The 21,185-nt window shown below is 52.9% G+C and overlaps 1 protein-coding gene across 5 annotated transcripts in view; it reads left to right on the top strand.

The window, feature by feature from the left end:
- FAM3D (family with sequence similarity 3 member D) overlaps positions 1 to 18,139 on the top strand; it is a 32,206-nt gene extending 14,067 nt beyond the window's left edge. For 3 of the 5 annotated variants that reach the window (XM_029918274.1, XM_029918273.1, XM_029918275.1), the window contains exons 3-10: positions 354 to 461; positions 2,868 to 2,891; positions 6,508 to 6,625; positions 8,025 to 8,083; positions 10,859 to 10,909; positions 14,448 to 14,532; positions 15,178 to 15,304; positions 17,757 to 18,139. In XM_029918274.1, the coding sequence (XP_029774134.1) occupies positions 354 to 461; positions 2,868 to 2,891; positions 6,508 to 6,625; positions 8,025 to 8,083; positions 10,859 to 10,909; positions 14,448 to 14,532; positions 15,178 to 15,304; positions 17,757 to 17,846 (662 nt within the window). In that variant the 3' untranslated portion in view covers positions 17,847 to 18,139. The remainder of the gene's footprint in view (positions 1 to 353; positions 462 to 2,867; positions 2,892 to 6,507; positions 6,626 to 8,024; positions 8,084 to 10,858; positions 10,910 to 14,447; positions 14,533 to 15,177; positions 15,305 to 17,756) is intronic. The other 2 variants (XM_029918276.1, XM_029918277.1) reach the window with 2 other exon arrangements.
- The last annotated feature ends 3,046 nt before the right edge of the window (positions 18,140 to 21,185 follow it).

The raw sequence follows: 21,185 nt of genomic DNA, 5'->3' as shown, positions 1-21,185 counted from the left end.
CTCCACCCTCAAAAGTCCAGATCCCCAGGCCTCAACCCTAATGGTTCTGTTTCTGGAAGGCTAATTGGAGCCCAGAAATGTGCATTTCTGCCTTTTTCTCCCACTGGACCCACGATGGGAAGGATTGCTGTGTTATCTTGTAGCGTGATCTCACCATTTGATCACTGCATGGATTCACACGTGGTCCCCTGAAGTGCTCCAAGGTGTGGGCCTCGATCTGGAGCTACAGCATAGGGTCTCTCAGGGGGGTCCCCTGGCACGATCTCCCTGGGGGGATTTGGTAATGACTCACTTGCAGTCTTGCCTTACGGCCTTGCGATGTGGCCTCATGGCACCATCTCCTTGCTCTGCAGGTGTGCTTCGCTTCCTGGCCCTTATCTTTGCCCTGGTCACCACGTGGATCTGTATTCGCAGCTACATCAGCTTAAACATGAAAACTCTCCGTCTGCCCCGCTGGCTGAGTGAGTGGGGCCCACTCCTAGGGGGTAGGGCCTATGGACCAGGACAGGGCCAAGGATATATTCCTCCACCCATGAGTGCCAGATATGGCATGGTGTGGGGTGCCTTTGGGACCCCAGCCTTTGTGAGGGTGGAGGCTGTCAGGAAGGCTGGAGCCCATGGGGAACAGAGAAGTGTTCCAAGGCCCTGGTCAAAGCATGTGCCTACATCAAGGGGGCATTTTGGAAATGTTAGAAGAAAGAGGAAAGAGGAGGAAGGACAGAGGGAGGAAGAAAACAAGGAAGGAAGGAGGGAGGGAGGGAGAGATAGAGGCCAAGAGGAGAAAACTGAGCATTGAGAAGCTTCCAGCCACAGCTGCTGTTCCCTGTGCCTGGAACCCTGTTTACGCAGATCTCCCAACAGCCAGCTCCTTCTCAGACTTCAGGTCTCTGCTCAGATGTGACCTCCTCAGAGAGGCCTTTCTGAACACCCCAGCTGCAATCACACCCCCTCATCCTACTTTTGCCTTTTGTGTCAGCCTATTTCTTTCAGAGCTGCACCATCACCTGTCATTAAGGTGTTTATTTGCTTGTCCACTTGGTTGTTGCCTATCACCATCCCCTAGAATGTAGCTTCTTGAAGTCAAGGATTTTATCTTGTGTACATCCATTTCTCTAGCACCTTGTGCAGAGCAGATGCTCAGTAAGCACTCGATGAATGAAAGAAAAGTGAATGGATGGATGGATAGGTAATGGATGGTGGTGAATGAATGATGGATGGATGGATGGATGGATGGATGGATGGATGGATGGATGGATGGGTAGATGGATGGATGAGTGGATGATGGATGGGTGGATGAATGATGGATTGTTGGATGATGGATAAGTAATGAATACCAGTTACCTACATGCACAATCTCATATAATCTGCACAAATGCCCCATGAGGTGATCCAAGGTTTGGTTGTGAATGACCAACCACATGACCTCATAGTGTGGTTTTAAGTTTCTTCTTAAGAAAAGAAGGAGAAGAAGAAACTTGCCCAAATTCCCCTTGTAGATGTCAGGAGGAATGAGAACCGTGGTCTCCCAGGTCCAAATTCTTTTAAAGGAAGGAGAGAAAAGTAAGGGATTTATGCTTCTGCATTTGTTCTCCTTGGATTCGGAGAACCACCTCCATTGACAAAGTCAAACATAACAACTTCTCATGGTCCAGGCTAGTTCATAGCTTCATAGATATGAGAAGCCAGTCACCCTACAGAGGAGTCTCTGAGATCCCTCACCTCATGCACTTTTTGTCAAGTATGGCTCACACCCACGTCAAGATGATTTATATAGATGCATGGTGGCCAACATGTCCCTGGACACTGCTTTTATTGAGATTGACCTGGCTGTCCCGACGGCCCGGGAATGGATGGGCCCAGGTCAGTGAAGGAGGCTGAGCAGGAGTAGAGATCGGGGGTGTCCTCTAGTAGAGAGAGCCCAAGCCTGAGATGAGAGAGAGAAAACAGTATTTGAAAGGAAACCCCAGAGATGCCTGGGTGGCTCAGTCAGTTAAGTGTCCAACTTTTGATTTTGGCTTATGTCATCGGTTTGTGAGATTGAGCCCTGTGTCAGTCTCCATGCTGACAGCACAGAGTCTTCTAGAGAATCTCTTTCTCTCTCTCTCTCTCTCTCTCTCTCTCTCTCTCTCTCTCAATAAATAAAATTTAAAAAGGAAAGAAAAGAAGGAAGGAAACCCCAGAACTCAGCTACCTGAGGTGAATCAACACCCCCCAACCAACCATCAGGGAGCAATTGTGACTGTCCACGATAGGTCCAAGGGACCTAACATGCGGCCCCCACTCATGGTCTGAGTCAGGGAGACAAACAGACTTAATTACAGAATATACAAAAGTGCATTAACTCAATCGAGAGTCTCGAGAAATGCTTACCATGACAGGAAATGTCACCAGTGGGAAAAGTGGCCATCAAAAACCATTAATGTTCAACCACCGAAAGGGACAACATTCACTGTCTTCAGGGGTTGCTAGCCTGGCTGCACACACCCCCCACCTTATTATTTAATGCATTAATATAGAAGCACATATATTACCACAGCACAAATTTATTTTTTAATATTTTATGTTTATATTGATATACAGTTGGTTTCCTTTCTAATCTATTTTATTTTATGCATTTAATAACATGCTCTGTTAGAGTAGAAAGTGCTCTGTGTGTGTGTGAGAGAGAGAGAGAGAGAGACAGAGAGAGAGAGAGAGAGAGAGAGAGAGAGCAGCAGCGAGGCAGGGCTCCTTGAAAGGGTAGGACATCCCACAGAGGAGGAGGATCCCTTCGCCAGGCCAGTACCACTCCCCCCACCCCGTGCCCCAGCCTCCAGCAGGGGGCTCCCCGAACACTTCCCCTCTAACCAGATCTGTCTTCTCTCCAGCAGATTTGGCCACCAAGGAGATCCGTGAGTATCACCCCAGCCCTGCCTTTGCCTTAGGGTGAGATGTCCCAGGGCTGCTACTCCTGGCCCTGCAAGTCCTAGAAACATCTTGGAGTCCAGAGTCTGCCCAGCTCTCTCCTGCTGTGGCCCAGTGGTGACTTCCCAAGCCCCCAAGCCCCGTGGGCAACTGACAGAGCCTCAACTCTATGGCTCAACTCTCCCTTCCCCAGTCCCCCGGCCCTGCAATCGGGATTGCCTCCCCCAGTCACCACACCTGGCTGAGCACAGCTGCCTCCCCCCGGGACCCCCACTGGCCCAGAACATGGGGGCTGTGCTTATTATCATCATCCAGGGACCCCAGGCTTGACTCACAGCTTCTCTTCTCAAGTGTCAGGGACCATGTCCAGCACTACAGGGGCCTCCAGGTGCAAACAGAAGGGGGTGTTGATTGTCTGTTGGGGTAGAAGTGCCGAATATGCCAAGAGAGATGGGGCAAGGTCTTCTGAGCTCCAGGAGGGCTGCCGCCTTCCAATGAGATGCAGTCATGGAAGGCATCAGGGAGGAGGGAATGGCAAAGGCCTAGAGGCAGGAATGTGTGGGGCTGCAGGGGAGCCTGTGGCTGGAGAGTCAGGCACCGGAAAGCAGGAATGCCGAGGCCTCGAAGACCGGACACTGCACACGTCCGAGCAGGGCTTAGGCCAGGATCCAAGCTCTCGAAGTGCGGGGAAGGTGGGAGGGAAGGCAGTTATGATGAAGAGAATAGTACCATGATGGAGGGCCTACTATGTGCCAGACCCCGTGTTCAGAGCTTTACAGGCATCTCCTGCAATCCTCCCCACAGTCTTGTGTGGGAGCTATATAATCATCCCCATTTTATGGATGGGCAAACTGAAACTCAGAGAAGTGAAATCTCTTGGCCAAGGCAACACAGCTGCAAGTGGTGGTCCAGAGCCCACCCTCTCAACACCTCCTTGCGGGCGGCAACATCCCCAGGTCTACCTTCTTGCACCCAACACAGTAGTGACTGAAGAGGGACATGGTTCTGGGAACAGAATTTTGACTGAGAAGGACATGGGAGCCCCGGTGCACTATGGGGCCACAGAGCACAAAGACCATATGGATCAACATGAACCATTTGCCCCGTGACCTCAGCTCCATTGACCTGAAACTTCCTGAGTCACATTCTGCTGTAGACATGGTATCACAGCATCTTGGTGCCACACGAATGCTCGGGCGTCATCGGCTAGTGGATGGCAAACCCAGGCTCATGGGCTTCCTTCTGCCCAGTCCGCTCCCCTGGTCAGTGTTACGGTCAATCCCAGCACCCTGTCCTCCAGGCCCACAGGTGGCCTCTACGGCTTTATCATTAGGCCTTGAATAGCAGATGCACTGACATTGGGGAGAAGAGCTACTTGACAACCCTGATCTAAACCAACTCCCTCATTTTACAGTCGGCAAAGGTAAAGGGAGAGATTTCTGGCAAGCGGCCCCACAGATTACCAAAGAGCAGCCCACGGTTCCTGACTGCTCCCCAACCAGGGCTCAGCTTCTTGCCCTCAGCAACAGCACTAGGGGTGTCCGCAGGGCTCGGGCCTCAGGGTGTGACGTGGCTGGTGGGGGCAACCTCTGAGCCCAAACCCCGAGAGCAAATCCCCTGCCTCCCGGTGGCTGAGACCCCTGACATCATCCCTTTCATCCAGTAGCTTGACCATGAAGGCTGGATGGTCAGAAAATCAATTCCAGAAAAGCCTGCTTAAGCCAGCCTGTTGACAGCGGGTTTATCAGCCTCAGCTGCAGTTGATTAGGCTCTGGGCAAACTCTAGGGTGGTGGCCAGGGCCGGGAATAATCCCTCCAGCGGAGGTGAGAACCTCTGGTCTCAGGAGTAAACTGGCTTTCCCATGAGGGGCCCGGGGGCTGGAGGTTGGGCCCCAAGGCTCACAGGAGAGGAGGACCCCTCCCCAGCCAGCCCTTCCGACAGGTGCCGGGCCTCTTGAGAAGGGTCCCCTCCAGGAGGCAGGGAAGGGGAGTCAGGCCACGTCTCCAGCCCTCTCTGTCCCGAGCCACAAGCCTGGACAGCTCCTGGTGGGTGTCTCCACCCCTGGCCCTCCCTCTGGTGACAATGTCCTGGTTTGAGCTCTGGTTATATCCGCCAGGTAGGTGTGTTAAAATCCAGGTGCGGGGGGAGGGGGTGGCAGGGAGCCTAAGATAGGCATTCCACTCACACCTCCAGGGCTGCCCACATGGCGAGCAAGCTGAAATGCAGCTTTACCTACTCAGAGGTACCAGGGGCTTGCCAAGCCTGTACCAGTGGGTTGTGTTCCCCCTCCCCAAGGGCCCCTTTCCCCTGATGCACATACAGCCTCTCTCTAGGCTTCCAAGGGCCCTGGAGACCCTAATCACCCTGCTCACACGCTCCATGTGTTTATTCAGTGGGTATTTATTGAGTGCCTACTATGTGCCAGGCACAGGAGTCAGTGGCACGATTAACTAGACAATAAATGTAAAGTGCTTGCCACAGTGCCCAGCACACAGCAAGCCGTCGGCATGTGCCAGCTTCTAGGAAGCCGTGGGTTTGCTCCAAGCAGGCGTAGCTCAGCTAGCTGCCTGGCCCAGGGCTAGAAGCGAGGGGCCGCCCCATCACCGCTTTCCTTTTGAATGTGAACTTTTTCCAAATCTGTGTTTACCCAGTCCTCCCAATGGTACTTCCCCAACTGTTAGGGGGTGTTTAAAAAATAAAAAATAAAAAATAAAACAAGCATTAACATAAATTAAAGGCTTCCAGGCTAAAAGCACAGGTGATGGGTGTCCCAGCTCACAAAGGGCTGATTGGGGCCCGAGTGGCTCAGCTGTGTTTGGGGTCCTGCGCACATTTCCCACCTTTCACACCCTGCCCCCCGGTTTGCCCTCTGAGGGCCGCGTGGGGAAGGCACAGGTCATCATGGCAGCCTCAGTAGTCAGAGGTGCCACATCCTGAGTCCTGTGGACTCTGAGTTTGGAGCTGGAGGGCCAGAACCACCTGCCTGTCCCTTGCCTCCCAGGGCCCCGCCCACTGTAGGTGTTGATCCTTAAATGAGTGATAATAAGAATCCCCAGTATGTCTGAAGCACCTGTGCCCACTTATTCCTCACAAGAACGCAGTGGGGAAGGCACCCTATTGATCCCATTTCACAGATAAAGAGGTTGATACCCAAGGAGTTTGAAGGCTTGGGAACCTGGCTGGCAAAGCATCCTGCCCACCATGCTGGGGCCCCCAGGAGGTTGTCAACAGGGGGGCCTGGAGCTCAAAAGGCTGTTGGCGCCCTAGAAAGAGGTTCTTAAGAGAACCCCTTCATCATGGCGACCCTGGTTACTCCACGCTAGTTCTGGGGGTGCCGTGTGCTGAGTCAGGCCCTGTGCTGGGGCTAGAGCTGCCGTGGGAACCCCAAAAATGAGTTCTAGGACACAGCCAGTGTCCTGTGTCTTTTATGGGGACTGTTGGAGGCATCATGGGAGCACAGAAAGGAGCAGATCCTTCCGATCCAGGCAGTCAGCGGAGGCTCCTTGGGGAGGAGGCCTCTGAACTCGGTCCTGCGCCTGCTCCCTGGCACTCCCCCCCACTTCTGAGCTGCTGACACTAAGGTTGCTCCGTTCTCTCAACAGCGGTTGTGAGGACCAAGTGTGGCCTCACCAAGCCCTGCCCAAAAGAGTTCTTCGCCTTTAAAATCAGCAGCGGGGCCGCCAACGTCGTGGGCCCCACCATGTGCTTCGAAAACCAGGTGTAAGTTTCTTGTGTTTCTTTTTTTCCTTTCCATGCATTCATGAATTCGTTCACAAAGTTAGAGGCTGCAGGGGCAGGCCCTGAGAGCAGCTGGGACCTTCCACTGGCTTCCTTTTACTCTGGGTGATGTGTCAAAAATAACAATCATCCCAGCAGTGTCCCCATCTGCCAGCACCTTGAGAGATGCTTTGTGGCTTCATCTCATTCAATCCCTCAACGCTCTCAGAGGTGGGGCCATAATTGATGAGGACACCGAGGCTCAGACAGCATTACCCAGCTCACCAGTGGTAGAGTCAGGATTTGAACTCAGGTCTATGTGATACCCAGATTGCTGGGCTCCCTATAAAGAGGGATGCCTCTGGGGAGAGTGGTTCAATATCAAGATCTAGGCACCAGAATTCAGATGCAGCAGGTGCCAAGACTTCCACTTTGGTGCAAGAGAAAGACTGTGTACCCATTACCCAGGCCAGGTGGTAAAGGCCCTGGGGACGGTACGTTTATCCTACTACAGAAGCCAGAGATGGGTGTTTTAGTCAGGATTCTGAACCTAACTCCAACTCACTTAGGCAAAACAAGGAGCTTAGTGACAGAGACAGCAGGCTTCAGGACCAGCTGGATCCAGGGGTTCAGACCATGTCCTCAGGGGTCCCTATCATGCCATCTTTAGCTTTGTTCTCCTCTGTTAGATTCAGATTTTGGAGCATGAAAATGGATTGCTTCCAGCAGAGGAGGGAGGCCACTGGTTGGCTGACATATTAGCCCAGCTGACACCCCACTGGGAAGACAGCTTTCTCCCACCCTCATTATCCCTGCCAAAGGCCCACGGCTGAGTTTCTTTGGCTGGCCTGGGTCACATGACCGTATCCTGCTCAATCACTGTGACCAGGGGCCCAGGATGCTCTTATCTAGACCTGGGAGACTGAGGTGAATCCCGAGAACTACCTGGTCTGAGAGTGCAACGACCTGGACAGTGGTCCCAAGAAGCACCAAAGGCCTGGGTTGGTTGCAGGGCAGCGAGGGCCACCGCTGGGCTACGCGCCGCCATCCCTGACTCCGCAGGGCGGCAGCACCGCTCTGGGCTCTGCCTTCTTGCCCACAGCCAGGCCTCACTGCTCGGGGACGCAGGCTGGTCCCACCCTGCACACCTCAGAGCCCCAGGCAGGGTCCTTGTCTCTTTTCTGAGCAGACTGTTCTGGTCCAAACATGCCATGAGGATTCCTCGGAGAATCCAGCCCACCACTCGCTTCCAGGAGAAAGCAGATGGCCCGGATTCTTCTTTGTGCCTCCTGGTGCTTCGGCCGAGCACCATGTGGGCCCTCGCGGAGTTCCCAAGTCACAAGAGCAGAGTGTTCCTTCCACACTTGGGACCGACTTGTATTTTGTTTTTCTTCTTGTTCAGGATCATGAGTCCTGTGAAAAACAACGTGGGCAGAGGCCTGAACATTGCGCTGGTGAACGGTGAGCTGCTGATCCAACCCCAGACAGCCCCCTCCATGCTCTCAGGACTGGGCGGGGGTGGGTGTTACACATTCGTTCAACCAACACTGGCTCAGCTCCTGCCACGAGCCTGGGGCTATCCAGCAGTGGCAAGAGGGAAAGCCTGTGGGGACAGAGGGCCTAAAAGACCGGGTCCCGCCCACCAGAGTCTTGACCAGGCCCCACGGTGAGCAACTACCCCAGGAGGATACACTTCTATGAAACATGAGCCCGTCCTCCAGGCCATGCCGCCTAAAGCAACACACTCAAAACCCTGGGAGACGACCAACACCATGTGAGATCGTGAGCTGATTACACACCTTCATTCACTCATTCCACAGATACTGACAGCAGCTACTGTGGGCCAGGCCCTGTACAGAAGCACTAGGGGGTCAGCCAGGAACTAGAAGGTCAGGCCCGGGCCTGTCCATGAAGTGGGCAACCACTACAATGTGGTAAACATCTATGAAGGAGAAGGAAGCACAGCTCTGAGAGCTGGGACATATAGCTGGGGATGGGGGTAATCAGGGGAGGCTTCCAGAGGGATGTGCTGGTCAGCTGAGGCCTAAAGGATTGTGGGGGTTGGCCAGGGAAAAATTGCTCAAGTCAGAAAGGCTTTGAGGAGGGCATGAGGATCCAGCCCTGCATTCCAGAAACTTCTTTCCAGCTTGGAGTAGGGAGGCTGGGGGCAGGGAGACCTGGAGGTCTCCTGCTAGCCATGCCTTTAAGAAGAGGGGTGGGTTTACAGGGATGGGCTAAGGACCAGGTGGTCTACCCCAGCCAAAGCCCTCTTCTCGCTGTGCCTCTGCTCTTAGATGGAGAGCGAATGCCCTTTCCCAGAATCTAAGAGTCACTTCCTGGGACAAAGGTCAGGGCAGGTGCAAAAAAGGGCACAGCAGATGCTCCAGAAGGAAAAGTCCAAGTTTGTGTGTGTCATGACCACATGAACACACTTAGGAAGTGACCGAGGAGGCTGGGACAGGCCTTTTGCTCCTGGGGAGACACTTCCCTTCTGCCAAGAAATCCTGCAGAGTCAGGAGAAAGGTCAAAGCCTGAAGCAAAAATGGAGCCTTAGCCAGAGTGGGAGGTCAGAAGGCAGCCCAGGAAAAGTGGGGCCGGGGAGGGGCAGGGGGCCGAGCAGGGCCTGCCTCCTCCAGTCTTGAGAAGGAGAGCAAGGCCTACTCACTCCCTTGGTGGCCCCTTCCTACAGGGAGGGCGTGCCAGGAGATGATTGTAGGAATCTCAGTTTACAAGGACTGTTCCACCTAATCTACACACACACACACACACACACACACACACACACACACACTGCCCCGCCCCCGCCCCAGAGGGGAGGGAGGGCAGGAACTGGCCCTGGCTGCAGCCTGCTGGTTCTCTCTTCCCTGAAATGGGCTGCTTCAGGAGAAGGCCTCTGTGAATAGTGTCCGATGAGTCAGGCTCCGACTGGGGCCTCCTCCTCCCCCCCAAAGACAAACACAAGCAGCAGGAACACCAATAGCTATCAGTTATGGAGCCTTCCCTGTGTGCTATGTCATTCAGCCTCCTCCCGATGCTAGAGTGAAGCTAAGGACGTTCCAGCTAAGAAATGGAAGTTCAGAGAGGTGAGGGAACTTGCCACAGGTTACACAGCCAATAGATTTGAACCCAGATCTGGCTGACTCCTGGTCTTAATCACTCAGCTGAACTACTTACTTCCCTAGACTGAAAACCTCTCCAAATATCAATGTAGCACCGACTGCACACCAGCTAGGGTAGGTCCAACCTATCACTCTCGGGGCCTCAGGATCTCATCTGTATAATAAGCCAGCAAACAGATCGGTAAAGATTGGTAGTTCTCAGCCTTTTAGGGGGTTAGAGATTCCTTTAAGAAACTTCAGACTGCACCTCCTCCCCCTAATTCCAGAAAAATCCACAAATGCACATGATCACAGTTTCATGTGTACATAGACGCCTCCCTCCTTTCCAAAGACCCTACACTAGTGACTCTGAGAATCCAGTAAGGGCTGCAGCGTCCCCTTCCCCGCGCAGCAGGAGAGGCTCCGCTACCCAGGCCCCTGTCCCCACCCTCTTCCCGGATCCACAAGCTTGCATAGGGGGAAGGGACCAGTGGTGAAAACGTAGATCTGCCATCCCCTCTGCAACACCCCCATCTAGTGGCGGAGCTTGGGAACTGCGGCTTCCCCAGACCACCTGGTTTCCTGTAGAACTTGGACCCTTTGCAAAAGCCACAAACGTAATTCAGATTACTAGACTCCGAACACTGAGTACAGTTCAGCCCACTGCAAATCCCTTTGCCTTTCAGAGTCGGAGGATTCAAATTACAGATTTCCCGTTTAGGTAGGAATAATGATGACGACTGTAGTTCTTTTTATTACTATTACAGTTGAAATTTATCTTGTGTTTACTACCTATTTAAAATACATCTCGCTTCGTTACCATGGCCCATTTTTCAGATGCAAAAATTGAGGTAAAAATACTAAGTGGTGCATTAGGAAGTGGCAGGGCAAAACCATTCGATTCCAGAGATCTCCAACCATTGTGTTCTTGTACCTTTAAGATCAGCCCAAAAGTTAGTAGGCACCTAGTTAGTGCTACATGCTTCCTACAGGACCTGACTTTATTCCATTATCATTCTTTTTTTTTCCACTCCATTATTATTCTATTTTTTAGACTTTAAAGAGTAGGCATCTTCTGCAGAATGATAGGCAGGATGACACATTCCAGGAAATCACAGTTTTGCTCTCTCGTCCCCAGGAACCTCAGGAACGGTGCTAACACAGAAATCTTTCGACATGTACTCCGGAGGTAGGCACCTCTCTGCTGGCTCTGAGGTCCCAGGGTGCGCTGAGCTCCTTCCTGTGGCAGAGCCAGCGGGGTGTCAGGGCGCTCGGCTTTGGTTTCCACAGGAGACACCCAGAGAGGAGCATGGTGGGGGCGGAACTCTTTGATGCTGTCTTTGAAACTTCTTCCTTCTGTCTTGGTTGGCCTCTCCTGGGTGCAGATCCTGAGACAAGGATTCAAGTGCTGTAGTTGATTTGGAAGGAGGTGACCTCAGGAAATACCAGCGGGAAGTGACACGGGGAAAGCAAGATAGCCAGTATGATGTGTCAGCAAGCTGAACGCTGTGGGCAGTTGGAACTCAGGAGCCAGTGTCCAAAACCTGCTCACAGAGGTCTCAGAGGGGCAAGGGAGCTGGGGTTCTCCCACCCCTAATTCCTTGGCACTTCCCACACTTCTGGCCTGGGCACAAAGGAAGGTCTAGAGGTGGGAGAAGACCTTCAGACAAAGATATGCCAGTGCTGACAGGTGGAGGCCAGGCATGCATGCAAGGAAGTGCTAAGCACAAGGACATATGGTCCAGTTTGCTCTGCTAAGTAAAGGGTATTAAATATTAAGACTGCAGGAATCTCCATTTGTCCCAAGGACAGGACAAGGCCTCCCAAGGTCCAGAAGGGATAGTTCCTTGCATCTTTCTACAGACATCTTTTCTTCTCTCTGTGCACAGGCATGCTTTCTGAACCTCTCTGGGCATGGAGCCACCCCACTGTTCTCCTTGCCCTTAGAGGACACTGGCCTGCCTGGGCGGAAAGTTCCCACCAGCAGCTTCCTTGCCCACAGGCTGACTGGCCAAGCAATGGTGGGGGCAGGACTCTCCCCAGCAATCCTGACATCTTCCAAAACATGGTGGAATAAGTCCCAGAGCAATCATGCCACCCACTGCCCAGCTGGCAACCCACCTCCCTCCCTCTGACACAGGAGCCTCAATAAAGAGTGAAAACGCAGGAGCGCGGCCCCTTGCGGGCAGAGGGAGCCTAGGTCCTGCAAGAGCCACCTTCCATCAGGACAAGTGAGCTGAGCTCAGCCCCCTCCTCAGAGCCCAGCTCAGCTCTGCTACCCTGCCCTGTGCCTGCAACCCCCGGGGCCAGCTCCAGGCTCGGGCATCACTACCCTACTGTGCCCACCTAACCACACAAGCCCAAGGTGGGGACAAAGCCAGGCAGCAAGAGAGTGGGAAGCCCTCTTGGCCTTGCAAACAAAGGAGGCCTTGAAATGTGGCAAATGGGAGTCTGGTGCCCAAAGTCACAGCTGGGAATATGTGGAAGGTGACCACACTTAGAGACACGAGCTGGCACCCCGTCCTGTGCCCAGGGCTTCAGAGGATCCTGTGGTGGCCCTCCTCCACCTGAGTCCCTCCTCACAGGTTGGGTCTGCCAGGCCAGAGGATGTGCCAACTGAAAGCCTGCACCAGGGCCCACGCGGCCTCTTTGAGGTGTGCCCTCCTTGGGCAGAAGCCACAGGCACACCCTTAGGAATGAGGGGTGGCCAGGGCATGGCGGTTGCTGGAGGAGAGGGTGGTGTGGACAGGGAGACCGGGGATGTCCACATGCAGGCATGCAAGGCCCCCTCTGGTGCGGGACAGAGCTAAGACAGGGGTGAGATGAATGTGGGGCGGGCTATGGGCTGAGGGCCAGGGGACGTCATTTGTTCTTTGTCAAGGACCCCCTGCAGGTGTTCAGGGTGGCCGGGGGCCAGGTTTATGGAAAAGGTACAGTCTCTGGAGTTGAAGACTTCAGGCTTAGCAGGTGACACCTCTTGAACTTCAGTTCTGTCATCTGTAAAATAGGGGGAACCCACAGTGTCCGCTTCATGAGACTGGTGTGGGGATTGGATGGTAACTCACGCTAATCGGTGGGCGGGACCCAGCCTGGCTCGAGGAAGGACCTGGGGGGCTCATTCAGTGTTCTCCCCTTCCTTCCCTCCTCCCTCAGTCTACCCACAGGACTTGGAAGCAAGGAGGTCGTTGTCAGAATGAAAGGGGGAAAAATAATTTAAAAGATATTAAATTTTATATTGCCCTATTACCAAGTTGGATGTAACCACGACTGACAGGGACCCGGAAACAGAAGCATTTGAGGACAGGTTGTGGTCATGGACTACACAGGCCTCCGTGTTACTGAGCTAGTTAGCAGCTGACCTTGGCTTTCAGGACTCGATTCCTCCCCTAAGTCCAAGAGATCCCCAAGGAATATAAGAACTGAGTTGTCCTATGGGCTTGGACCCATGGGTGGGGGCCCTGTGCTTAGAGCAAACTCAGGTTTGGTTTGATGCTCTGGCTTTGCCATCTTGAAATTCTGAATAATTTTTTAGCAAAAGGCTCCTTACTTTTTTTTAAGATTTTATTTTTAAGTAATCTCTATGCCCAGCATATGCTCAAACTCATAACCCAGAGATCAAGAGTCATATGCCTTACCTGCTGAGCCAGCCAGATGTCCCAAAGGCTTCACATTTTTGTTTTGCACGGGTCCCCCAAAATTATATTGCAGATGCTGCTAATAATTGCAGCTCCAGTTAGTGTTCTTCCTGTACGCCCAGAGTCATCGTCCCATTTGCCTGGGCAGGGCTACGAATCATCCTCGTGCAATAGCTGTAGCCCCTGCTTTTCCCACGAGGCCAGTCTTGCCCCTACTTCCTCAATCAAGCAAGAGCCCCCTTGCATACTTTATGCCATGTCCAGAGTACCATCTGAATTGTTAGTAATTTCCTTTGATTTGGCTCACTTTTCTAAACCTAAATAATCTTAAAAAGGAAACTATATTACTGCCCTTAGCCACCACTTTTTATGCAGGGAAGATGACCATAAAGATAAGCTCAAAGGAAACAAATCCGTGTCCTTGAAGCGAGCTGGGGGCTGATGCCTCCCCCACGTGCTGCTGCACCTAGGCCTGTTGTCTGTTAAATGCAGAGATTTTGCAACTGCAGTGAGGTGTTCAAGATGCAAAGGGAAGCTTGCTCTTTGTTGTAAGCTGGAGATTTGTAGGACGCTAATGTTCTCTCTCAGTGACCTGAGTTGCCTGTGGTCCAGTGGGTGTGTCCTCTAAAGTCAGGACAGACAAGTTAGGTTGTTAGCCAGCATAGAAGTGGGTTGCAGGGGGTATGCAAAGAGCATAACAAAGAGATTAGAGATACCAGCTGGCACCGTGAGAGCTCCTGAGAGATTACTGTGCTCCACACCTTGGGCATACATCCCTAAGGGCCCTTAGGACAATGTCTCTCACTTCTGGCTGCACATCTGAACTGCCTGTGGAATTTACAAATTCCAATGTCCACCCTAAATCACCTGAATGGGGATACCCTTGCTCTGTTCACGTTGCTCTCCTCTGGACAAAGGCTGCAGGCAGCTCTGCCGAGATGTCACCTCCTACTGGCCCCTGAGCTTCAGACAGAGCTCAGTGCCAGCCTGCTGCTGGCCTCTCCTGGTTCATCAGAGCAGCAGCAGAGAATGAGGATGGCCCGTGGCCATTTCCCCTAAATGACCGGCACCCTACTTTCCTCCTTCCCCCAGACGTGAAGCTCCTGGTGAAATTCCTTAAGGAAATTCCAGAGGGCACGCTGGTGCTGGTGGCATCCTATGACGACCCAGGGACCAAGTAAGTGGGAAGCAAGGCAAGTGCTTCCAAGCCCTAAGGGCCTTTCCCACTCTCTTGCTGGCTCTCTCTTCGGGCAGCTTCTCCTAGGGAAATAACCAGACAAGCACACATGTTCTAGGAGGCCATCACAGGCCTGGTTACAACAGTAAAAAACCCAACACACTGTCCCTGTCCAATAAAGACCAACTGGTTATAGAAATTATGACACATTCTGGTAGGTGACATATTATTATATATACATGAAAGAGAATATACTGCATCAAAAATGATGATGTAGAAAATAATTTAAGGATACGTAAGAATGTTCACCTTTTAGCATGAAGAGGAAAAAAAGAAGCAGTCTGTAAAAGCAGTGGTAGGATCCCACAGTACATGGCGGGGGGGAAGACATGAAGGAAATATAATAGAATTTTACAGTGATATGTCAAGTGAGACTCAAATTTTTGGTTCCTCTGTGATGTTCCATATTTTCCAAATAAACATGTATATTTCTAAACAGAAGCAAAGGTATACTAACACCTCCAGCCCGCTCCAGGTCCTGGCCCCTCAGCCCCTTCCTGAACACGGCTCTGCCCGCAAGCCAGGGGCCTGGGAGCATGACCTGGCCCCCGCCCCCACCTCACCGGGCTGTGTGCTCCTCTGCAGAATGAACGACGAGACCCGGAAGCTCCTCTCCAGCCTGGGCAGTTCGTACGCAAAGCAGCTGGGCTTCCGAGATAGCTGGGTCTTCTTGGGGGCCAAAGACCTCAAGGACAAAAGCCCCTTTGAGCAGGTGGGTTCCCGGTGGCCTTCCGACCCAGTGAAGTGGGTGGGGCAGGGGGGAGGTGCCACGGATGGATGGACAAGAACCCAAGAACCGGCGTGGCTTGGAAAGAACGGTCTGGAAACCCTAGAGGTCAGGGTGGCCCCAGCAGAAAGCGACCATTTTGCAAGGGGGTGGGGCCTAATAAATGGCTAAGTACCAAAAAGGAGAAGGAAAAGGAGAAAAGAAGGATGAAGGCAAGTGCACAAAAAAAAGAGAAAGGAATGTAGAGATGAAGCCTGATGGGCAGAAAGGGAAGCCGAGAGAACGGGGGATGCCTAGCTTCTGGTCCCAGAGGAAACCTAAGCCCACCCCCTTTCCCCCCGAGGCCTCAGGCTCCCCGCCTGAAGGGAGAGGTTTGGACCAAAGGAGCTGTCCCCTTCCAAGCTTCCTGTGGAGAGGGTAAACTTGCATCAAGAGGAGGACACAGGAGAGCCCCCCGCCCGCCCTGATGTGGAAGGGGTCAAGAGTGATCCATGACGTGGCTCCACGGTCACTACCAAGCAGAGTCTGGGAGCTCCCCCACCCCCGCGCAGTGGAGTCTCAGGAGTGCTCAGAGGAAGAAAGGGGAGTTAATGGAGCATTGGGAGCCCACAGGGAAATGCTGCACCTTCTCTCCCTGTCCCCCATCTGTGCACCCCCAGCTCAGAGCAATTCCAAAATGCAGGAGAACTAGCAAGATCTTCCCGGGCATGAAAGAGCCCAGTCTCTGGCAGTGACAACATTCAGTTCTGCCCAGGAGTCAGCTAAGAGTCACTGATTCAGACTAAAGGACTAGCGAAGAGAGCGAACTCTATCCTGAAGGCAATGGGGAGCCATGGAAGGTTTAAGCAGGAAAGCAACAAGAACAGATTGATACATAAGAAAGACTAGGTAGCATTCAGCAAGCACCTGCTCTATGCGGGCTCGGCTGAGCAAGCTACCTGCGGCGCCTTCTTTAATTCCCACATGAAGGAGGTACAATTATCCTCCCGTCTCACGGTCCAGGATCCGGAGGTATGAAGAGGTTTTAACCAGCTTGCTCAGGTCTGAGCTACTCCGTGATGCGGATACAGCTCTCATCCAGGTCATCCTCTCCACAAAGACTTCCCGTCCTGGTGCTTTTAGCACAGCCTCCCTGGCTGAGCCGGAGAAGGCAGGCAGGAGGCCCAGGCAATAATCAGACAAGAGGCGCAGCAGCCCCCAGGGAAGGGGCCGTGGGTGGCAGGGAGGGACAGCATCAGGAGGCTGAGCTCCAGGTGGGGGGACCACAATGGGCTGCAACGGTTTTCCCCTGTCTGGAAAATGCTGGCCGTGTTTGTATGTCTGAGTTTCTAAGAGAATGAATTCATCTCATTAGAAACTACATTTTTAAAATGATTGTACTTAGTCGCTTGTGCTGGAGGAGAGGAGGGAGCCCTCTGTTGATAGCCTCCGGGTGAAGAACACAGGCGTGGGTTGGGGGGGTGCTCCAGACCATCCCTGTGGGAGCTGCAGGGAGGGGGTGGGGCGGGATGCAGGGAAGAGGCTTCAGGCTGCAGGTGCTGTTCATCATAGAGGAAACACAGCTTCCAAATCCATCAAACCCGGGCCAAGACAGCAAAGAAGCAGCGCCCAAGTTGAGAAAAGTCAACACCATCTTTTACCTGCTGTTTATGATGGGCTGACGGGGACCCATCACCCAAAATGAATTGGAGGCCACGATGTGGTTGAAACCATCCAATCCTTTGTTCCCACACATGGGCGCTGGGCTTTGGAGAAGCAGCATCTAGAATTACTATCATTTCCTAGGGTGAGGCACTGGTAGATGTTGCCATTTCTATTTGTTTCTTCCAAAAACTAGGCCTAGGCACTTTAAACACAATCTCAACTGGTTTTATTCTCTCTCTATTTATTATTAATTAATATTACAAAGTGGTTCTGCCACTTACCAACTAGGTGGCCATAGGCCTCTGTGCCTCAGGCTCCCCGTCTGTAGAATGGGATGATAATGGTATCCCTTCCTAGGGCTACTTTAGGAATAAATACATAAGGTACTTTGCGCCTGGCATAGGGCAAGTGTTCATAAATTGCTAGGATGCTTCTCGTTGTTCCAACTGTTCGGGGGTGTCCAGGAGGGGCTGATGGGGAATTTGGCAGAGGAGCTAACACTCTGCAAGCCCGCCTCCCACGCTAGGTGCTCACCCCTCCCTCTGCAGGGTGCTGAGGGGTGACTGAGCTCTGATCCCCTCTGTAAAACGTTGGGCAAGTTGTAGTCCCTCTGAGCCTCAATTTCCCCTCCTGTGAAATGGGCTGGTTATATCCAACACCACCACATGGGGAGGTGAAGACAGGACAAAGTAAGTGAAGGCATGAGGTTTTAAAGCACAATGAAAATTCAGGTGTGAATCCTGAATAGCCTCCCTGTGGGCCACGTCTCTCTCTCTCTCTTCTCTCTCTCTAGTTCTTAAAGAACAACCCAAGCAAAAACAAATACGATGGCTGGCCGGAGTTGCTGGAGCTGGAGGGCTGCGTTCCCCGGAAGATCGTGTAGAGTGGCTGCGGACCAAAGAAGTTTCTGGGCTGCTCTAGGAGTCAGAACTGGCCGTAGCGACGAGGAGTCTGTGGAGACTGCTGGGGGGATCCCCACGCACGGTGCACCTCCCCTGTTTGGAGGCAGACCCTTCTCATGGGCTGAGGCAGCCCACCCGAGATGGTCAGACTCAGGGATCTTTCCAGAGCCTGTCTGCTCTGGAGAAAACAGGCTGGCTGTCACTCCCGAGGAAGGACAGACTGCCCATACGTGTGGCACACAAGTAAATTTAATTTTTATTGGTTTTGAATGAACGTTCTGACCTTCTGATGTTGATCCTATTGAACTGGCCCAGGCCCAGTTTGCTTGGGCCACAAGCTGGAACAGGTCGATGACGGCTTCAGGCACTAGGTTAGGCATCTGGAAAGCAGGTTGGTTTCTTAGGGATTTCACTGAAGGAAATGAATGCTCTCAGCATACAGTGTACGGCCCACAGGACTAGAGTGAGCCAGAGGACTGGACACAGAGCATGTTTTCTTCACCTACTGCTTGAATGAGAGATGGAGGAATCCAGAGCCAGGGGGAGGGGTGGGGGCAGCTGAGGAAGGCTGGGAGGAATCGGCAGGCTGCAGGGAAGACCTCTGGCCATTTCTGGTGGTTCTGCAGGAGTAGCCCCTGACCCTCATTCAGGAAGATTCTAGGCCACACCAATGCGGGTGGGGAAGTAAAACAGGGGAGGGGAGGTAGCCAGTAAAGGGTGTGTTATCAGCTCTACTGCAGCCGTGGGAAGTGGATCCCCAGGAACCCATGTAGAATGCACCCACCAGCGATCCCTTAGCCAGGGCGAGGTTGCTGAGATGCGTGTGTGCCAGTCCTGTCAGTCACTGCTGGGGAGGGTGCTGCAGTGCTGGGGCTGATGTGAATTCCTGAGCACTTCTTGTCCACCCACAGAGCAAAGAGCGGCCACCTGTGGCTTCGCAGAGAGTCCTTAGCCAAGAGACGTTGGTACCAGCCACTGGGGCCCCCTGAGGTGGTAGGGCCCGAGGGATATGTACAAAGACCCTGCCTGAGGTATCTGAGAAGGGCCAAGCAGGGGCCAAATACTGGGAGGGGGTCATGGGAACAGAGAGCGGTGGCACCTGGGCTCCTGGGGTGTGTACCAGGGAGACTGCAAAACTCATGGGGAGGTGCAAATGCCCTGCGCAGCAGACCAGAAGCAGCTCAAGTCCTGGGTAAGCCAGCGGGGTGGACCCTGGGGCTGTCAGGGCTTCCAATGTGCCAAGAGGGCCTGGGGAGGAGGGGACAGAGTATGGGAACCTTTGGCCAGGAGCCATGGTGGCTGGGACTTGGGCTGTAGTCACAGCAGGGTGATCGGTGTTCAAAGCGTGGTAGGACACCTTTGAGCGGGCTTGGCTCAGGAAGTCAAAAGAGGGGACCTAGCCAGTCACTGTTCCCCCTCAAACACACAATCCCATCACTCCATTTTTCCCAGTGCAGATCACTGTCAGGAATTAAAGGGGGAGTTTGCTGGTGGCCCCACATGACTCTTTTTGTTGTTGTTAAGTTTACTTGAGAGAGAGAGAGCGAGAGCAGGGGAGGGGCAGAGAGAGAATCCCAAGCAAGCTCTGCGCTGTCAGTGCAGAGCCCAATGCAGGGCTCAAACTCACAAACCTTGAGATCATGACCTGAGCCAAAGTCAAGAGCCGATGCACCGCTGACTGAGCCACCCAGGTGCCCCCCACCCCACCTCTTACCCAGCCCCTGGCATGTGTATGGTGGAGAATGCCTGGCAGCTCCACATAAGCAAACGAATTTGCCCCGTTCCTCCCATTTTATTCACACCTGACAGCACTAGCAAAGGCTCCCACTGACCCCGGTCCCCCTTCTGTCCCCACCCCAGGACTAACCAAGTCCCGCTGAATGGGGGTCTTGGTAGATCCTGGACCCTGACTGTGCCACTCGGTTTCACTTTGCTGACTCACTTCTCAGTCTAACCTGCTGCAGTGTGGCCGAGGGGTCTGAGCACCGGCTCTCCACTAACTGGGTGAGCAGGTCGTGTCACCTCGCTGGGCCATAGTTCCCCCTGGAGAAATGGGGGATCCCATCCAGCAGTCTCTTAGGAGCTCACAAGCATAAAATACAATAAAATGTCCACATCACCAAAAGTTCTCAAAGAAGAGAAGAAATGTCTATATAATGTGTGGGAGAAATCCGGCCAGATACCCCTGTCTGGGAATGAAGCTGAAAGGAAATTTCCATTAAACACCTTTGTATGTTTGAAATCTTCTTTACAACCAGCAAGAATACTTTATAAAATTTAAAGAACCAATAAGGACTTCTAACATTTAAGTTCATAGCCCGAGACAGGGCTAGGCGGAGCTCTTGGCAGTGGTCCCTATTTTAAAAGGATATGGGAGGTGAGTGGGTGGTTCAGTCAGTTAAGCGGTCGAGTCTTGAATTCAGCTCAGGTCATGATCTCCCAGTTCGTGGGTTCGAGCCCTGCATCAGGCTCTGTGCTGGCAGAACAGAGCCTGCTTGGAATTCTGTCTTTCTCTCTCATTCTGTTCCTCCCTGGCTTGTGTTTTCTCTCTCTCAAAGTAAATAAATAAACTTTAAAGTATAAAAATTAAACGATAAAAACACACGGGGTGACCATCTGGTTGTAAGAGAAGATTCATGGTACTTTTCTAGAAGCTGTCTCGCACCGCACTTTAAAGACGAATGAAATGAATCGGACAACTGGGGACAGCGTCTCCTGGAGAGGGGGCGCTTGGAAAGGCAGCACAGTGGGATGGCGGGTGGCCCACCCCGGTCCCCTCTCCCAGTTTTTGTCTCTACTAGTCAGTCCACACTCTTCTCTGGAGAGCTGCCTTCAGGCTGTTCTTTGGGGCAAAAAGAAGAGGCCAGGAATTCTGGGGTTCACCTCACTGCAGGGTGGTCCACACCCCCTGACTGCCGGGCTGGGAACGGGAAAGCCCAGCTCCCTGGCTCGGGGCAGGACAACCATGAGGTGCAATTTACACTCCAGGGCTCCCATGGGACCGAACTGAAGCTGGGACATGGCCTGAAAGTGTCCCTGTGCTTGGTTGTTTCCCCTTCCCCGTCCTGCTCCCCCATTCCCCCACCTGTGTCCTCCAGGGGCCCAATCCTTAATAAATTACCTGTGGGCACCTGGGAGGCTCAGTCAGTTAAGTGTCCAACTTCAGCTCAGGTTGTGATCTCACAGTTCGCAGTTGGTGAGTTCGAGCCCCACGTTGGGCTCCATGCTGACAGCTGGGAGCCTGGAGCCTGATTTCAATTCCGTGTCTTCCTCTCTCTCTGCCCTCCCCCTGCTCACTCTCTTTCTCTCTCTCTCAAAAA

This window comes from Suricata suricatta, chromosome 12 (genome assembly GCF_006229205.1).
Source record: "Suricata suricatta isolate VVHF042 chromosome 12, meerkat_22Aug2017_6uvM2_HiC, whole genome shotgun sequence".
Classification (NCBI taxonomy): Eukaryota; Metazoa; Chordata; class Mammalia; order Carnivora; family Herpestidae; genus Suricata; species Suricata suricatta.
Note: the sequence above shows the minus strand (reverse complement) of the source record. Positions and strands in the feature narration are given on the sequence as shown.